The 19,356-nt window shown below is 46.7% G+C and overlaps 1 protein-coding gene and 1 long non-coding RNA gene across 3 annotated transcripts; one reads left to right on the top strand and one right to left on the bottom strand.

Moving 5' to 3' along the window:
- Positions 1-965: 965 nt before the first annotated feature.
- LOC117425160 (alanine--tRNA ligase, cytoplasmic-like) lies at positions 966-11,040 on the bottom strand. Of its 2 annotated transcripts, none has more exons than XM_058993978.1 (21): positions 10,941-11,040; positions 10,005-10,168; positions 9,276-9,464; positions 8,883-9,028; positions 8,378-8,569; positions 7,872-8,016; positions 7,582-7,727; positions 6,969-7,077; positions 6,518-6,668; positions 6,206-6,330; positions 5,442-5,586; positions 5,071-5,249; positions 4,711-4,824; positions 4,417-4,623; positions 3,802-3,986; positions 3,368-3,476; positions 2,566-2,679; positions 2,339-2,458; positions 1,926-2,012; positions 1,647-1,760; positions 966-1,548 (listed from the first exon to the last, which is right to left on the bottom strand). In XM_058993978.1, the coding sequence occupies exons 2-21, from the start codon at positions 10,146-10,148 to the stop codon at positions 1,363-1,365; spliced, it is 2,907 nt and encodes a 968-aa protein (XP_058849961.1). In that variant the 5' UTR covers positions 10,149-10,168; positions 10,941-11,040; the 3' UTR covers positions 966-1,362. The 2 variants fall into 2 exon arrangements, with proteins under 2 accessions (XP_058849961.1, XP_058849960.1); XM_058993977.1 differs by having other exon boundaries at positions 10,849-11,010.
- A 1,106-nt stretch (positions 11,041-12,146) lies between these two features.
- Positions 12,147-18,927, top strand: LOC117425968 (uncharacterized). Its single transcript, XR_004548050.3, has 3 exons — positions 12,147-12,725; positions 15,851-15,956; positions 16,151-18,927. It is a non-coding gene; the product is annotated as an uncharacterized LOC117425968 (long non-coding RNA).
- The last annotated feature ends 429 nt before the right edge of the window (positions 18,928-19,356 follow it).

Here is a 19,356-nt window from a genome sequence, read left to right on the forward strand (position 1 = left end):
TGTGTTTGTGTAAGTCGTGATTTTAAAAGTCTAGTCCTTCAGATTAGGACCTCCACTGGCCTGCTGTACTCCAGATATCTATTGAAACTAGAGTGCCTTCTCAAATCTCTGAACACAAACGACATATCCTGACCAGCAGTCTATGGCAGATCAGAATGAATCTTGTCAGTACCTGATACAAAGAGAAGACTCCCAGTTATCACGTAGTTACATTTAATGAACATGAATGTATCTAAAAGGTGTTCTTTTAAATAAACAGACAGTACTTTGAGTGCCCTCCAAAAAGTATTGGGACGGGTAAGTAAGTCAGGGGAAGGGGGTTAGTGTTGCCCTCCTTATGGAATGTCGTGTACAGCGATCTTAAGGTTTTCAATGTCCCTGCGACCCGCCTGCAGGATTGTGCTTGGAAGGTAGAACCCCGGAGTGCTGCCTCTTCTTAATGTGAAGGCTGTTGAACCCCAGCTGGCCCACAGGCTCCTCTTCCACACTGAGGTCCCCCCATACCCTGCAGCATTGGGCAGCACTGCCATGCCACATGAGGGATCTTTAACACTGAGCAGCAGTGCCATCCCACATGAGGGATCTTTCAATGCCAGCACCAATTCATCCACAACATTAAACGTTGTAAAAAGCATGATCATGTTTAATAAGCTGTACTTTATCTCCCTTTTATACCCAGCAGATTATATATGCTATAAGGACGGGTTTTATCTTGTACTATTGTAAAATAAAGAAATGAATCCAGGAGTAGCGGCTGGTGCCTTTGTATTCACACAGAGATGTGCTCTGAAGGGATAGGAGGGTTCTCATCCTCTCAGGTGGGAGGGTTACTATTGTGAACCACAGCCTGGAGGAATGCACTGCATCTCCCAGCCATTTAAAACAAGACACTTGACTCTTCTAATGGGCTGGATTTTTATGAATCGCAGGGACTGTAGAAGAAAGACACAAAACACAATGAAAACTGCTATGCTCGTTGCTTTCGTGTTTATTCACCAATGAGACTTGAGAGTTTGACATACAAGCTGCTACATGCACTGCAGTCTCCCACTGAAGAGGAGTTCACGTAGACTACGGGCAGCACTGGCATCGAACCTCAGATACACAGGATATGCATTATTCATTCATTAATGACATTAATGTACAGCTAACATGATCCAACAACCCTACAACCAGAGTCACCAAAAGAAATTCAAGTAAGAACACCAAATGAATAAACATGGGCTTTAAATCCCTTCGACAGAATAGCTATGATCCAGACTGCTGGGCCGGTCTGGAACGTCTCAATGGAACGCGGAAGTTAGTAAATGACCCAAGACCCCAAGGATGGCACTCGAAGCCTCTTCTTCTTGCTGTGCAGGGCTAGTTGTTCAGGTCGCCCAGTTTGAGGTGGGCAAAGTCAATGGCCAACTGCAGTACCTCCTGCAGGCAGTGTGTGTTCCTGCCTGTGGCCTGGGCCGACATGTCCTTGCCACCACCCTTTCCGTCCAGCAGGGGGCACACATGCTGCACCCAGTCACTTGCCTTCAAGCCACGGTTAGCCACTTCCTGGGAGAGATCACAGAAAACAGAGTGAGATCTGTCTTCCTGCAGGAGTATGGGGGGGCCTTTGGGGGGCAGGCTCTGTGGTGCGAGACAGCACTTACCTGCGGGACCTGGCACAAGCAGATGACTTTGTCAGCATCGCTGTCCGCAGTGAAAAGCATGGCAGCAGTCTTGGGGGAGTGCATCTTCAACAGCTTCAGAGACTCATTCAGGGCCTGGGGAGCAAGGAGGTCACAGGGTTAGGATGGATACACCTTCCTTGGGCTGGTAATTGAATGAGCAGGCAGGAGAAATCCCCATTAATAACAATAACCAGGATCTCAACATAGAAATCTAGGGCTGTGTGGGAGAGTACAGGAGAGCGAGTGCCATGCTCGTACCTTTGCAGAAGCTCCAGCCTCCATCTCCATGACGACCAGTGGCTGGTTTGGGCTGCTGTCAATCAGCTGCTTTGTTTTCTCCAGGACCTGAAACACAATGGAATGTTTCATTTCCACGGCAACGCTTTTGGAGAATAATGCACCTTTCCGAAGCAACCTCCATATGTACACGGGTGATGACCACTTCTATAAACGCAACGGAACTAAACTAGGAATGGAACTGTAGGAACAACATATTGTCCAAAACTACCACAACTATGAAAATCAGTTATTCCATATGAACAGTGTGACCCCAAACTAGTACAGTCCAGGTTACAACACTGCAGCTTGTAGCAAGATGTCAGACAGCCCATGTACATTAGACTGGAGAACTGTGTCTATACATGGAAGAGTCTTGTTGATTCAGTACTGACCCTCTTCTGAACATCCCCTTTGCTTGCTCTGTCCAGGTCATCCATTGTCTTCTTTAACGCTTTCAGTGACTCTCTCATCTCATCCTTCTGCCACTGTGGGATAACTGCTGTGCCAATAGCCTGGAATTACACACAAAGTCAAGGGACGGGTGGAGATCTGGATCCATATGTACACTAACAGACCTGGAGTTCAGGTCTCAGAGAGGAGACGCTCCCCTGCCTCTCACCTCTGTCAGGTCTGCGATCTCCTTCTGAATGTCCTTGTTGGGAGCAGCCTGGACTTTAACCTTTTCATCAAGAGCAGAGAGAATCTGTTGCAGAGCATCAGCCTTCCTCAGAGCCTGAGAAAAGCAACATACAGAATGCAATCACAGAGGAACTTCCACAGTGACACAGACCAGGCTTTGTGTTTGGAGCTCCAGTGTGAATCTCCCTCCCTCCCCTCGAGTCTCTGCTCTGTGGAGCTCCAGTGTGAATCTCCCTCCCTCCCCTCGAGTCTCTGCTCTGTGGAGCTCCAGTGTGAATCTCCCTCCCTCCCCTCGAGTCTGCTCTGTGGAGCTCCAGTGTGAATCTCCCTCCCTCCCCTTGAGCCTCTGCTCTGTGGAGCTCCAGTGTGAACCTCCCTCCCTCCCCTTGAGTCTCTGCTCTGTGGAGCTCCAGTGTGAACCTCCCTCCCTCCCCTCGAGTCTCTGCTCTGTGGAGCTCCAGTGTGAACCTCCCTCCCTCCCCTTGAGTCTCTGCTCTGTGGAGCTCCAGTGTGAACCTCCCTCCCTCCCCTTGAGTCTCTGCTCTGTGGAGCTCCAGTGTGAATCTCCCTCCCTCCCCTCGAGTCTCTGCTATGTGGAGCTCCAGTGTGAATCTCCCTCCCTCCCCTCGAGTCTCTGCTCTGTGGAGCTCCAGTGTGAATCTCCCTCCCTCCCCTCGAGTCTCTGCTCTGTGGAGCTCCAGTGTGAATCTCCCTCCCTCCCCTCGAGTCTCTGCTCTGTGGTGCTCCAGTGTGAATCTCCCTCCCCTCAAGTCTGCACTTACCTTCTGTGCCTCAGGCCCGGTCACTGCTACAATGCGCCGGATGCCTTTGGCAATCGCCTCCTCCGACACAATCACAAACGGTTGAGCATGGCTGGAGTTCTGGAGATGCCTGAGGAGAGGAGAGGACCGGTCAGCACAGGCGGGTCACTGATAAAACCCCAACACTAGAAACCCTCGGCTAGTGAGGGCAAAGTCGCAATTGCTCTAATCAGGGAGAGCTGGTGCATCTCAATCGGGTTTGGGTTTAGTGTAAAGCAAAGGAGCCTGAAGTCACCCATCCGTCTATCCTTGAGCGTCTGAAGCTGCAAAACCTCCAAGCAGACAGACAGCGAACTCTAATCTATCCACCAAACAGATCTGTGCACCCTCTCCAGAGTTTAACACCCATCACTGTGGTGCTCCATCCAATGCTATTCCTGTCCCTACAGACTCACGTTCCCCCGCAGAACTCGATGGAGGCGAGAGAGCCAGCGGCCCCACTGGGGTCAGCCAGCAGGTCCTGGACGGGGATGCCAATGGAGACGACGCGGACGGGGTCAGGGTAGGTCTCGTCAAACACAGCTCTCAACCCCTGGATCGCCTTCGCTGCTGCTAGGGGAGCCTCCATGGCATAGACAGGCTGGGAATGGAGGGAGAGAGAGAGAGAGAGAGAGAGAGCGAGAGAGAGAGAGAGAGAGAGAGAGAGAGAGAGAGAGGTGTTACAACATCTGCACAAAAAACAAGGAATATCTCACAGACACATTTACAATGTTGCAGCTCACACTTGAAAACCTTTACCAACCCTCTAACAAAACAATGAGCAACTGTGCACATCGTGACAGACTTGCACAGGGAGGTGCAGCTGTTATATATTACACAACACAGAACTGTTCTACATATCACTGTCAAAACCCCTTATTAATACAACAGACACCTGGACACACAACAAATAAATACATACAAAAAACAAGAAAATGACAATAATGGTGTGTGATTAATACCCGCTCCCTGTCCCTGACTCCAATAATGGTGTGTGATTAATACCCGCTCCCCCTCCCTGATTCTCCCACCTTGGCCTCCTGGATCACCGTGCTGACAATCTCTTCGACCGCGCGAATTTCCTTTGTGGACATGGCCCCCTTGGCAGTGAAGTCGAAGCGCAGCCTGTCAGGGGCCACTAGAGAGCCCCTCTGATCCGCCTCTCCCAGCACCGAGCGCAGGGCAAAGTTCAGGATGTGGGTGGAGGTGTGATTGCTCATGATGGGGCGCCGCCTGGCCTGGAACAAACAGCCCTTTCCCAGTGAGCTTCATGGAACACAGGAATTCATACTCAAAGAGTAAGAGATAAGCAGTGGAGTGCCTACCTCGTCTACATGCAGCTGCATGCACTCCCCCACTCTCAGGGTCCCATACACAGTCCCGACGTGCAGGACATAGCCACCGCGCACCTGCGTGTTCTTCACTGTGAACTCCATCTTCTGTGTACCAGCAAAGCAAACACAGCATTAACAAACTGAACCCTTTGAATCCTCACAGCATTAACAAACTGAACCCTTCCAATCCTCACAGTATGCAAAGCTCATTTACCAATCAAAAGCAGCCCTGTCCTGTTCTGGGTCCAGCTGGGTTTTCTGTCCCTCCTTGCACACATAAATAAGCACGCTGTCAGAAATTCTGCGACTGTCATCACTAGCCCTGCCTGTAGGTAATGGAAATCAACTTACATCGTCTGAGGCGTCGTCTTCTCTGACCATGTAGCCCTCATCGAAGGTCTGTCCACCCTGCTCTGCATAGAAGCTGGTCCGGTCGAGCAGCACACCACACTGCTGCCCCGTGGTCACCTCTTCCACGAACGTCTTGTCTCTGCGCAAGGCCAGCACTGTGCTTACTACCAGCTCGTACTCTGTGAATCCACGAGCAAAAAACACAGGTGTCAGCTGACAAGCAATACGACATAAAACACAGGGGTCAGCTCACAAGCAATACAACATCAAACACAGGGGTCAGCTCACAAGCAATACGACATCAAGATAAATCTACAAACAGCTCTGCATTCAAGGCGAGGGTTTGCTTCTGAAATTGGATTCCTGTGTACCGTAGTTGCCGGAGCTGTCTGCCTGGTACTTGTATTTGGGGGAATCGTCCGTGGGAGGCAGTCCCTTTGTGCGCAGCTCTTCAATGGCGTAGATATCCAGCATGATGTGATCCTCATCTCCAGCACCCTTCCCTTGAGACTTCAGCTAGGATGGGAAGAGCGAACAGGATTAATGCTGCTGTGGGGCTTGACTGGACCACAGACAATTTCACAGTGACACAAACACATTGAAAATAGAAGCTACTTTGTCAGTAACATACATCACCCAGCACAGCTGTAATTTCAAAAGTCAGAATAAAAAAATCTAAAGTTTCCATTCTAAAGGTGGGACTTAACAGACTGGTTATTAAACCAGTCTGTTAACCATAATGTATTGTGGGTATTGGGGGTGAACGAGCTGGATGGGATTGGGAAACAGCCATGTTGGGGATATACAAGCTTATTAAACAGGTCCCACTTTCACACTCACACACACACACACACACACACACACACACATTACTGCTGCACTTTCACACACATACACACACATTACTGCTGCACTTTCACACACACACAAACACACACATTACTGCTGCACTTTCACACACACACACACACACACACACATTACTGCTGCTCTTTCACACACACACATTACTGCTCCACACTTTACCAATCACCCCATTAATGCTTATTCACGTTTAAGTATAACATTATGAAAAGCTGTCATGCCTATATTAAAACAGTGATTGATACACATTGTTCCTGGATTTGGAGCTCACCTGCGCAGCTCTCTTCTCCTCCTCAAAGCCATCCAGGTCCACAGCCATGCCTCTCTCCTCCGCAATCAGGGCAGTGAGGTCCAGAGGGAAGCCATAGGTGTCGTAGAGCAGCCAGGCAGTGTCCCCTGGGGAGAGGCAGGGCAGTGCTCACTATACCTACACAACCAGGTCTACTGTACATGTGTTCTGTCAGGAACACTGTGCATTTCTAAAATCAGGATGCACTTTTATTAGCCTAGAGAATATATTCACTGTGTTGGCGAGAATGCTCAGTGACACTGTATAAATTTGCAAACAACTTCACCCATTTACCTGGGATGGTTTTGATGTCACCTAGACTCTGGATCTTCCTATCTAGGATACGGCGCCCTCTGCTGAGTGTCTTCAGGAACTGCAGCTCTTCCTCATTTATAATGTCCTTCACCATATCTGGATCCTTGTTCAGCTCAGGGAACGCATCTCCCTGCAGATACACACACTTGTATTAGCTCATCCGCTTGTTCTCCACAGCCCTGAATGAAAAGGTCATTTCTGTGTCGCTACTGCAGGCTTCCTCACACGTTTGTAAGCCAGAAATCCCTGTCTTCTGGTAAGCACAGAAAACGAGAACAATCAAACCACACCTATAGACCGGATCACTGATTTCTGCCCAGTACACCAACTACATTCTGCAACTGTAACAAAATAAGTAAGTATTTCTCAACAGTACTAAGTACTAAACTATCAAAGACCACTGCTGTTTGAAAAAAGGTATGCAACACACCAAGGAATCCACCACCACGTCAACGAGGGAAGCAAAGAAGCCCCTGGAGGCGTTGAGCTTCTCATGGGAATATCGCACCGCCCGCCGCAGGATTCTCCGGAGCACGTACCTACAGAGGGACAGAGCACAGCACTGAGGAGCTGCTTCACTACACACACCTGCAGGGGGACAGAGCACAGCACTGAGGAGCTGCTTCACTGCACACACCTGCAGGGGGACAGAGCACAGCACTGAGGAGCTGCTTCACTGCACACACCTGCAGGGGGACAGAGCACAGCACTGAGGAGCTGCTTCACTGCACACACCTGCAGGAGGACAGAGCACAGCACAGAGGAGCTGCTTCACTGCACACACCTGCACGGGGACAGAGCACAGCACTGAGGAGCTGCTTCACTGCACACACCTGCAGGGGGACAGAGCACAGCACTGAGGAGCTGCTTCACTGCACCACAGCACAGTGCAGCCTTCAGAGGGCATTAACTTGTGCCCATTAGAAGATAACATTTTACTTCTGATCAGGGGAGCCGAGTATAGGCCCATATACAGCAGCTTGAATCATCTCTCTCTTGTTTTGGTATACTTGCTCCTGGCCAGTAATGTGCTCACTGCTCACCCCCGGCCCGTGTTATCAGGGCGGCCCCCGTCAGCCAGCGCAATGGTGATGGTGCGGGCGTGGTCAGCCAGCACGCGGTACGCCATGTCCATCCCATCTGTGTCCTCCGCACCAACCTTCCCACTGTATGGCCTGGCGCCAGTACCCTGCAGCCACAAGACAAATGATTAGAGTTACAGCCAGCCACTTATTAACATAGCGATTCAGCACTTTACACATACAGAAAGAGGCACATTGCTAAACAGAGCTGTATGAGACACTTCCACAGCTTCACTCTAACACTCACTCACCTTCTGAATGGCTTCAAAGTACGGCACAAACAGGTCAGTGTCGTAGTTGGACATCTTGTTCTGCAGGACAGAGACCAGCCTCTCCAGACCCATTCCTGTGTCAATGCTCTTCTTGGGCAGTGGCTTCAAGAGCCCATCCGACTCCCTGCACACACCAACACACATCATCAGAGGGGATCCCAGCAGGCTTTCAATTGAAACCTTTTCAAAAAACTGCCTGGAAACCACAGCTGCTAATATAGTTCATCAAGCAGTATTCAAATGCAATCGCAATTTCCAATGACTTCCTACAGCATAACGAAATAACTCAATCAGCAGTCCCCACAATGTCCCCATGCACTAGACATGTACAGCACTTTCACAATGTGTGCACTAGACATATACAGCACTTTCACATGCATGTCAGCATGGTGTGTGTGCGTATGTTCAGCAATGCTACTGCTGCAAAGGAGAGAATGAAACAGTAATTCAAGTCCCACAGCCCTTGGCTAGGGCTTGCAGGGTACCTGTTGAACTGGATGAACACCAGATTCCAGATCTCCAACACATTGGGATCATCCTGATTGACGAGGGGCGCAGCGTTCCTGCCCCCAATCCGGTCGAAGTGTATCTCACTGCAGGGGCCGCAGGGGCCCGTGTCCCCCATCTCCCAGAAATTATCCTTCATACTGCCAGGCAGGATCCGGCTGTCATCCACACTAGAGAGGGAAGCACGGAGAGTCAGCTCTGGAGCAGCAGGAATGTGTTTATCAAATACAATCCAGCTTCGTGTGTTCCTCACATTGCCACAGAAAAATAGCAAATCTGCAAAAACAAAGTAAAAGGTCTAGGCTGACACTGCCACCACGGATTCATTGACTCATTCCTGGTAAACTGAAGATTAAATAACCTTTTCACAACTCTGCAATTGACACGCTACTTTCTGTGTATTCAAGATGTTCTTGCATCAAATAAAATGCATTTGTGTTTTAAACTGCTTTGCATTGGGAGTCTTATTTCCACTCTCCTCACCCCAAGTCCAGCCAGATCTGTTTGCATTCCAAGTCTGGCTCCAGCCCCGCCTCCTCATGGCCTCCGAAGTAGGTGACATACAGTCTCTCGATCGGGATCCCAAACTCCTTGGTTAGGAGGTCCAGGGCCAGCTCACAGGCCAGGTGCTGTGGCATCAACAGAACCAGATTAAGGGAAGCAATCAGCAACCAAGGTGCAAAGGCTCAATGTGGAGAGAAACTGGGACTGATCCCAACTACCTTTCTAACTTCTCCTCCAATTCCCACTGACCTCAGTTCAATTCTGAATGGAGCAGACTGTGTTCCCTGGTAGAATATGCACAGTGGATGTGTAATGCATGTTACTGCATGTGATATTATAGGAGCTTGCAGCACTGCAGGGAGGAGAGCTAACCTTGAAATAGTCCCCGAAGGACCAGGAGCCCAGCATCTCAAAGAAGGTGTGGTGGTACACGTCCTTGCCCACATCGTCCAGGTCGTTGTGCTTTCCCCCGGCACGGATACACTTCTGGGTATTAGCAGCTCTTCGCAACTTTGCCATGGGGTGAGATGGGTCAATGGTGTTCAGGAAGATTGGCTTATACTGCAGGTACAGACAACAGAGGAATGAGTTAGGAGATCAGAGCACACGAGGGGCTGCACAGGAACGAGAGGAGATCAGAGCACACGAGGGGCTGCACAGGAACGAGAGGAGATCAGAGTACACGAGGGGCTGCACAGGAACGAGAGGAGATCAGAGTACACGAGGGGCTGCACAGGAACGAGAGGAGATCAGAGTACACGAGGGGCTGCACAGGAACGAGAGGAGATCAGAGTACACGAGGGGCTGCACAGGAACGAGAGGAGATCAGAGTACACGAGGGGCTGCACAGGAACGAGAGGAGATCAGAGCACACGAGGGGCTGCACAGGAACGAGAGGAGATCAGAGCACACGAGGGGCTGCACAGGAACGAGAGGAGATCAGAGCACACGAGGGGCTGCACAGGAACGAGAGGAGATCAGAGTACACGAGGGGCTGCACAGGAACGAGAGGAGATCAGAGCACACGAGGGGCTGCACAGGAACGAGAGGAGATCAGAGTACACGAGGGGCTGCACAGGAACGAGAGGATAAGCAGGTTACCTGGTTCATGCCAGCATTGGCAAACAGCAGCGTGGGGTCGTCGAGAGGGACTGTGGAGGAGGAGTGCACGTACCGGTGCTCATGCTTCTTGAAGAAGTCAATAAATTTCTGTCGTATCTGAGCAGCTGTCAGTGTGGAGTCCATCTTGGAAAGGATGTGCAAGGCTGGAATTGAGGAAACAGGCATGTGAGAGGGGGCTGCCCAGATACACTCATTCCTTCCTACAAATGAATTACTACTCCGTCTATCAAATCCAGAAGTGTATAAAATAGTTGCAACCCCACACATCCTCATACAAGCACTGCAGATGCACAAACCCATGCAAGCACACGTCTGTCTCCTTTCCCTAAACTTGCAGCACAAGCTTGTGTTGTATCCCTAGTGGTTGTCGCTGTAGCAAAACTATAATTCACAAAGCTGTAGGGAATAAAAACGGAATAAACTATCCAAAAAAAAGAGAAGCATCTGCAAACATGTAGTTAAAAATTACTTCAAACTTCACATGTCAAACTGTAATTGTGTATAAAGTATTTCCTCAGCTGTCAGTCTGGAACTACAGGTAATGTTCAAATCATTCAACTGAACTGGTGCCCGTGTGAAGCGGCGGGCTTGCGATCCAGCTGCATGTAGACAGGAACGAACAATTCACTTCACCATAATGATGTTCTGAAGTACCTGCTTTATGTTTTATTTTTAATTACCTGTAATAAATATAAGCTCTAGATATATATATATATATATATATATATATATATATATATATATATATATATATATATATATATTATATAGCATGTGAATGGAGCTAAATAAACCGCAATTACAATAATATATAAACACTTACTCTTTCTCAGATCAAATCTTTCTATCACACAGTCCTGCAGCACAATGAAACCACACAGTCCGTGGTATGCAAACGCCCCGCCCACAGCTTACCCTATTAGTTATTTATTGCACACTTATAAATATATGTCTTGTTGATTGTCTGCAGACGCTGTCAATCAGCCCGCAGTGTCGCGGCTCAGAGTTGTGTGCACGGCGCGTAAGGCTGATGCAACTGAGCAGTAACTGGCATCACGTGATTCCAGTGTGTCTCTGCGGAAGGTGCAGCAGTATTGGTACTCCTGCTGATTCAACAGGGCAGACCAGCTACAGTGAATCTCTGCAGGACCTAACTGCATTGTAAATAATCTGTCAAAATGCGTAATAAAATTAAATAAAGGCGCCAGTGATATAAATATGTGATTTCTACTAAATGTACATTCTAAAATATTGGGGCATACTTATTGCAACAGAAACTACTACCGTGGCAGCAGTGTGGAGTGGTGGTTAGGGCTCTGGACTCTTGACCGGAAGGTTGTGGGTTCAATCCCCAGTGGGGGACACTGCTGTTGTACCCTTGAGCAAGGTACTTTACCTAGATTGCTCCAGTAAAAACCCAACTGTATAAATGGGTAATTGTATATAAAAATAATGTGATATGTATAATGTGATATCTTGTAACAATTGTAAGTCGCCCTGGATAAGGGCGTCTGCTAAGAAATAAATAAATAATAATAATACCAATATGAAGGGAGGCTGCGGCAATAATTGAACTGTTTGAACACTCCATCCCACTAGATGCGCTGTGATTTCAACGTTTTGGATTTAAAATAACATCTTATAGCCACGAGTTTTTATATGTCTATGGTCTGAGAGCTTGAGTTTCAAGTTGATCGGGCCATGCCGGTGGATACTAAGCGAGTTCGTGGACCAGAGAAATCCCAGTCGCCCTGGCTGTTCGTGCAACCGACCCGGGTCCCCAAGACAAGAGAGTCGGAAAGACGGGCGGACAGCAGGCGGCGGGGCCAGGTGGATGCGAGGCCGATGTTTGCTCGCTGCGGACTGGTGAGCCAGACCGGGAACACCAAGCTGATCTGCTCGGTGTACGGACCGCGTCAGACGGAGAGAAAAGACGAGCTGGACATGAAGGCGGGCAGGCTGGGTGCGCTTTCAGACTCGCTCCCTTCTCGCGCGTGGAACTGCTACGTTTTGTCTTAAACAATCTGATTGGATAAAATAAGATATCAAGTAGATTACTCCCGATTGGCGCACACAGTTAGCGAATCAAAATTTAGAATCGCGTTTCCTAATTTGCATAGACCCTACGGCTGTCTTGCGTGCGCACCTGTTTAAAAATATATATTTATTAATAAAACATTTTCTAGTTCACAGGTCCACATCAGTATTTTAAAAATATTATATTTTCATGTCTCTGCTGAAGAATTGTTTTCCTACCTGTCATATTTTAAAACAGGCAGTTTCAAAATAACCAAACAAAACAACGATTTTAAACCAGAACTTTACTGAAAGAAGGATTTAATCCTTTGAATTGTAGTTTTTAGTGAAGTATGTGGAAAACTATAACGCAGTGTGTAATTAAATATGTCAACGCAACATTATTCAGCAGGATTCATTCGACTATATGAAGCAAAAATTAGTTAGCACTCATTTCAACCACTTGAAAGACGTTGGATACGAAATGAAAGCTAAAGCCTGGTCTGTCTCGCTGAGGTTTTCTATTCATTGTAAACAGCAGAGGTTACCGCAACCGCTCCGAGTTAATGAGTTCCAACAAGTATATTTAATTTATTATGTTAGTTTGTGGAAGAAGGAAGCCAAGAGAGGAGGCGTTTGCTATTGTTTTGCAAAGACTACGAGGGACAGAGCTCGTTAAACCAGGTGAATGCACCCGCTTACTTTGTTTATTATTCCGTGCAGCGATTGTTTTTGAATCCCGCATTGTTAATGACAAATGACCCGCCGGACCCGCTTGTCATGTTTGTTTACTTAAGAACATAAGAACGTTTACTAACGAGAGGAGGCCATTCAACCCATCTTGCTCGTTTGGTTGTTAGTAGCTTATTGATCCCAGAATCTCATCAAGCAGCTTCTTGAAGGATCCCAGGGTGTCAGCTTCAACAACATTACTGGGGAGTTGGTTCCAGACCCTCACAATTCTTTGTGTAAAAAAGTGCCTCCTATTTTCTGTTCTGAATGCCCCTTTATCCAATCTCCTTTTGTGACCCCTGGTCCTTGTTTCTTTTTTCAGGTCAAAAAAGTAACCTGGGTCGACATTGTGTATAACTTTTAGGATTTTGAATGCTTGAATCATATCACAGCGTAGTCTTCTTTGTTCAAGACTGAATAGATTCAATTATTTTAGCATGTCTGCATACTACATGCCTTTTAAACCCGTGATAATTCTGGTTGCTCTTCTTTGCACTCTTTCTAGAGCAGCAATATCCTTTTTGTAACGAAGTGACCAGAACTGAACACAGTATTCTACGTGAGGTCTTACTAATGCATTGTAAAGTATTAACATTACTTCCCTTGATTAAATTCAACACTTCTCACAATATATCCAAGCATCTTGTTGGCTTTTTTTATAGCTTCCCCACATTGTCTATATGAAGACATTTCTGGGTCAACATAAACTCCTAGGTCTTTTTCATAGATTCCTTCTTCAATTTCGGTATCTCCCATATGATATTTATAATGCACATTTTTATTGCCTGCGTGCAGTACTTTACACTTTTGTCTATTAAATGTAATTTGCCATGTCTCTGCCCAGTTCTGAATGCTGTCTGAAACCTGTGAAAAGTAATCATTTAATATATTTGCTATTTTTTTTTCTTCGTCTATGATTTTGCCATTTTTGTTGCTGTGCTTCTAGATTGCTCTGGCTGTGTGCTGATATTCCTTATCCTCCATCCCCTCGCTGTGCTTCTAGATTGCTCTGATTGTGTGCTGATATTCCTGATCCTCCATCCCCTCGCTGTGCTTCTCGATTGCTCTGATTGTGTGCTGATATTCCTGATCCTCCACCCCCTCGCTGTGCTTCTAGATTGCTCTGATTGTGTGCTGATATTCCTGATCGTCCATCCCCTCGCTGTGCTTCTAGATTGCTCTGGCTGTGTGCTGATATTCCTGATCCTCCATCCCCTCGCTGTGCTTCTTGATTGCTCTGGCTGTGTACTGATATTCCCGATCCTCCGTCCCCTCGCTGTGCTTCTAGATTGCTCTGATTGTGTGCTGATATTCCTGATCCTCCACCCCCTCGCTGTGCTTCTAGATTGCTCTGATTGTGTGCTGATATTCCTGATCCTCCATCCCCTCGCTGTGCTTCTAGATTGCTCTGATTGTGTGCTGCTATTCCTGATCCTCCATCCCCTCGCTGTGCTTCTAGATTGCTCTGATTGTGTGCTGCTATTCCTGATCCTCCATCCCCTCGCTGTGCTTCTCGATTGCTCTGATTGTGTGCTGATATTCCTGATCCTCCATCCCCTCGCTGTGCTTCTAGATTGCTCTGATTGTGTGCTGATATTCCTGATCGTCCATCCCCTCGCTGTGCTTCTAGATTGCTCTGATTGTGTGCTGCTATTCCTGATCCTCCATCCCCTCGCTGTGCTTCTAGATTGCTCTGATTGTGTGCTGATATTCCTGATCCTCCATCCCCTCGCTGTGCTTCTCGATTGCTCTGATTGTGTGCTGATATTCCTGATCCTCCATCCCCTCGCTGTGCTTCTCGATTGCTCTGGTTGTGTGCTGATATTCCTGATCCTCCATCCCCTCGCTGTGCTTCTCGATTGCTCTGGTTGTGTGCTGATATTCCTGATCCTCCATCCCCTCGCTGTGCTTCTAGATTGCTCTGATTGTGTGCTGCTATTCCTGATCCTCCATCCCCTTGCTGTGCTTCTAGATTGCTCTGATTGTATGCTGCTATTCCTGATCCTCCATCCCCTCGCTGTGCTTCTCGATTGCTCTGGTTGTGTGCTGCTATTCCTGATCCTCCATCCCCTCGCTGTGCTTCTAGATTGCTCTGATTGTGTGCTGCTATTCCTGATCATCCCCTCGCTGTGCTTCTCGATTGCTCTGATTGTGTGCTGATATTCCTGATCCTCCATCCCCTCGCTGTGCTTCTCGATTGCTCTGATTGTGTGCTGATATTCCTGATCCTCCATCCCCTCGCTGTGCTTCTCGATTGCTCTGATTGTGTGCTGATATTCCTGATCCTCCATCCCCTCGCTGTGCTTCTCGATTGCTCTGATTGTGTGCTGATATTCCTGATCCTCCATCCCCTCGCTGTGCTTCTCGATTGCTCTGGTTGTGTGCTGATATTCCTGATCCTCCATCCCCTCGCTGTGCTTCTAGATTGCTCTGATTGTGTGCTGCTATTCCTGATCCTCCATCCCCTCGCTGTGCTTCTCGATTGCTCTGATTGTGTGCTGCTATTCCTGATCCTCCATCCCCTCGCTGTGCTTCTCGATTGCTCTGATTGTGTGCTGATATTCCTGATCCTCCATCCCCTCGCTGTGCTTCTAGATTGCTCTGATTGTGTGCTGCTATTCCTGATCCTCCATCCCCTCGCTGTGCTTCTCGATTGCTCTGATTGTGTGCTGCTATTCCTGATCCTCCATCCCCTCGCTGTGCTTCTAGATTGCTCTGATTGTGTGCTGATATTCCTGATCCTCCATCCCCTCACTGTGCTTCTCGATTGCTCTGGTTGTTGCTGATATTCCTGATCCTCCGTCCCCTCGCTGTGCTTCTAGATTGCTCTGATTGTGTGCTGATATTCCTGATCCTCCATCCCCTCACTGTGCTTCTCGATTGCTCTGGTTGTTGCTGATATTCCTGATCCTCCACCCCCTCGCTGTGCTTCTAGATTGCTCTGGTTGTGTGCGTGTGTTCCTGTACCTTCACAGGTCTGTGACAATCCAAGTTAGTTTCAGTGTTAGTGCTCACTCTCTCCTGTCTCAATTGATAAGATGTATTGTGTGTGTGTGTGTGTTCCTGTATCTTGACAGGTCTGTGAAGATGAGAAGGTCTCCACAGTCTGGAGTCTGATCTCTGAGAAGCTCAACATACCTGTCAATCAACCAGGACTCCTCTACAAAGGCAAGGCGCTGGCAGGTAGGCTGCACTGTACAGCACAGCACTTAATTAAAAAGCATGCATTTTACTCTCTATATATATATATATCTATTAACAGTAACACCGACAAACAAAGTGTCTTCAGTCTTTTTTCATCTTTGATTTGCATTAAATCTTTTAATCTGACTAGTCTTTAATCTCTCCTGTCTCTTCCCCCTCCCTCTCTCTCTTAGATGAGCACAGACTGTCACACGACTCCATCGCTCCCGATTCCAAGCTGAACTCATCTTGACGCCCCCAACCCAGAAAGTGTCACCCGAGCAAGAACAGCACTCCCTGTGTCACCCCTCATCTCACGCAGTGAGAGTCTGGAGCACCTACACAGAACTCACTTGACTCCCGCAAAGCCAAGACATCGAGGCTCTTGTGCTGCTTTGCTCCCCAGCGCCCGAGTGCTTGCTGGCAGTGCTGAGGCACGCTGACCCTGAGCTAGCAGCGCTAGTTTTCCCTATTGAGGAAGGATTGGCACTCCCGTTGGTTCATCAGTAATAATGAATTAGTGGAGACAGTACAGTGCTAGGGGGGATGAAGGTTTACATCAGAATAGAAACTTTGCACACAGTCAAGCTGCTAGAAGTGGAATAATTTCTGCTGCGCAGCTTCAGCTTCCACAGCTTGACGAGGGACACAACATAAAACACACATGCTCCTATGGAAGCCACACAGTTAATATACAATAACATTTTTTAAAAAAAATATATAGCACCTTTCATAGGGTGCCACCATCACAAATTGCTTTACAGGGGTAGGATGTGAACTGTGCATTATATACAGAGTCACTTACAATAGGACACTGATTTAACATCTCATCTGCAGGATGGAGCGCAAGGAGGTAAAATGACTTGCTCAGGATCACACAGTGAGTCAGTCAGTGGGAGATGAACCAGTGACGTTTTAGTTACAAGCCGTGGACTTTAACCAGACTACACCACACCTGGTAGCCCTGGTATTTACCTCAGAGCCCTGCTGTGTAATAGGGGTGTGTTTCATAATCCCTCCTCTCTTCTGTGGCATGAAACTGCAACTGTGCAAACAACCAGGATTCTCAACTCCAGCAGTGTGTGATATCTGACAAGGGAAGCTCATCTCATATACAAGGTTAGACTGCTAAACTGTCACAAGGAAACAGGTGTTGCAGTGGGCTAGATCATTAGCATGCTGTGCTGTGTTTCTTGGGGGACTGGGTTCAAATCCAGGTGAGTTCTTCCTTTATTTTCAAAGACTTGGTTAATTTCCTATATAAGGTAATGAAAAATCAGGCTCTTCCATGGAAATGAGATGGACTGGGCTCAAATCCAGGCGAGTGCTTTGCTTTATTTTCAAAGAATGTGTTAATTGACTATACTGTATATAGTGTGAACCAACACTTTCCTGTGGGAGCTGGTGGTGTAATGGGCTAATCCCACAGCCTCTCCTTGAAGACGATGGTTCGAATCTGAGTCCCGAAGAAAAAGAAAAAAAAAAACAATTATTAAATAGAAATATTGAGCTATGTAATGTTTTCATACAGGAAGGGCCTGGTTTGCAGATTGGACACTGGAGGGTAGCATTGAGATAAGATAGAGTGAGATGGAAAGTGAAAATCAGAGAGAGAAGATACAGTTTCTTAGGCAGCAATAAAATAGAACCTTGGAATTTGATATTATTGATAATAATGTCCCGAGAGAGAGAGAGAGAGAGAGAGCATGAGCATTCTTACCAAATAGTTTGAAACACATTTGGAAAGCCCTATGCATTCTTCACAATTCAGAAATAATAAAGATGATATGCCCTGAAGCACTAATGGTAGTTGTACAAAAGAGATGCTAACTTAGCAAACAAAACAATATAACAGATCCTTTAAAATGATGTGAAAACCTACAAAAACAAATGTAAAGGATGTAAATATATATTTTGAATTATATATGAAAATACAGGGTGGAAATCCAGTTAAGAAAAGACTAGCAAGTTCACTGATGTCATATTTTACCAAAATGTAATGAAATAAAACATGTGGGAGAGATCAGTACAATATTATAGCAAACACAAATTCACCTATTAATTAAAAAAATAATAAAATTAAAAGACATACCTTGAATGACTTGTAGGTTTAGAAGCACTCAAATACAGAAATAAAAGGAGAACAAACGGTACAGGGGACGCGGAGTGGAGAAATAGCAGCGCCTGCACCGCCTACATTCCTAAACATGGATAGTATTTCAGACACCGCTGCGCTTGTAAAATGGCCTAATGCTGCCATCTTGTGGTCATTTAATAGAACTGCTGGTTCTAGCAAACCAACATTTCGTTTTTAAATCTGGACAGCTCAGCATCCCTTTGAAATGACTCAGATTAACCTGGACCCCCCCCCGTTCAAATATAAAGACATTGCTGAAATATATAACACAAATAATAAAGCTCCTACCATTCTTCTATCGGTTTAAATGTTCTTGAATTGCTTTTTAAAATCAATGTCACTGATTTTGCATTCACTTGGTTTAAGAGTTCTGTTGATCGTAATCTGCAAAACAAAAGCAAACCGCTCCTCGTTTGGCTTTCTTCTTCCACAAACCAACACATTTAATGAAATCCATCTGTTTCAGATTGAGACGCGCTCCCGGGTGAGCTCATTAATTTAGCGTGGCTTTGTCGAGCGGGTTACAATGGGCAAAGTAGGCAGTGAACTTTATGAAGATGGGGAGAATGTAGCTCTCTCCGTTCCTTATCCAATGCTGCCATCGTGTGGCCTTTTAGTAGAACTGAAAGTTTTAATAAACTGATTTTCTTTTCTTTTTTTGTTTTATTTGAACATAACTCAGTTGCTCCTTGACTCAGAGTAACCTTACCCCCTATACAAAAATAAAGACATTTCTAATACATTCTTAAAATACATCAAAAAATAATATTTACACGATAACCAAGAAAGTACAATGTATAAATAATAAAGTCATTGCTGAATTCACTACCTGTATTACCCGTTGTAACAACAGTATTTTTTCTTGTTGCATCTAAATTAATAGTGCTGGAGTAGGTATACAAGATAAATACACTGAACACAGCGAGAGCGCTGGAGCAGTTACACAAGATAAATACACTGAACACAGCGAGAGGGCTGGAGCAGCTACACAAGATAAATACACTGAACACAGCGAGAGGGCTGCAGCAGCTACACAAGATAAATACACCGAACACAGCGAGAGCACTGGAGCAGCTACACAAGATAAATACACTGAACACAGCGAGAGCGCTGCAGCAGCTACACAAGATAAATACACTGAACACAGCGAGAGCGCTGGAGCAGTTACACAAGATAAATACACTGAACACAGCGAGAGGGCTGCAGCAGCTACACAAGATAAATACACCGAACACAGCGAGAGCACTGGAGCAGCTACACAAG

Source organism: Acipenser ruthenus, chromosome 20 (assembly GCF_902713425.1).
Source record: "Acipenser ruthenus chromosome 20, fAciRut3.2 maternal haplotype, whole genome shotgun sequence".
NCBI classification, from domain to species: domain Eukaryota; kingdom Metazoa; phylum Chordata; class Actinopteri; order Acipenseriformes; family Acipenseridae; genus Acipenser; species Acipenser ruthenus.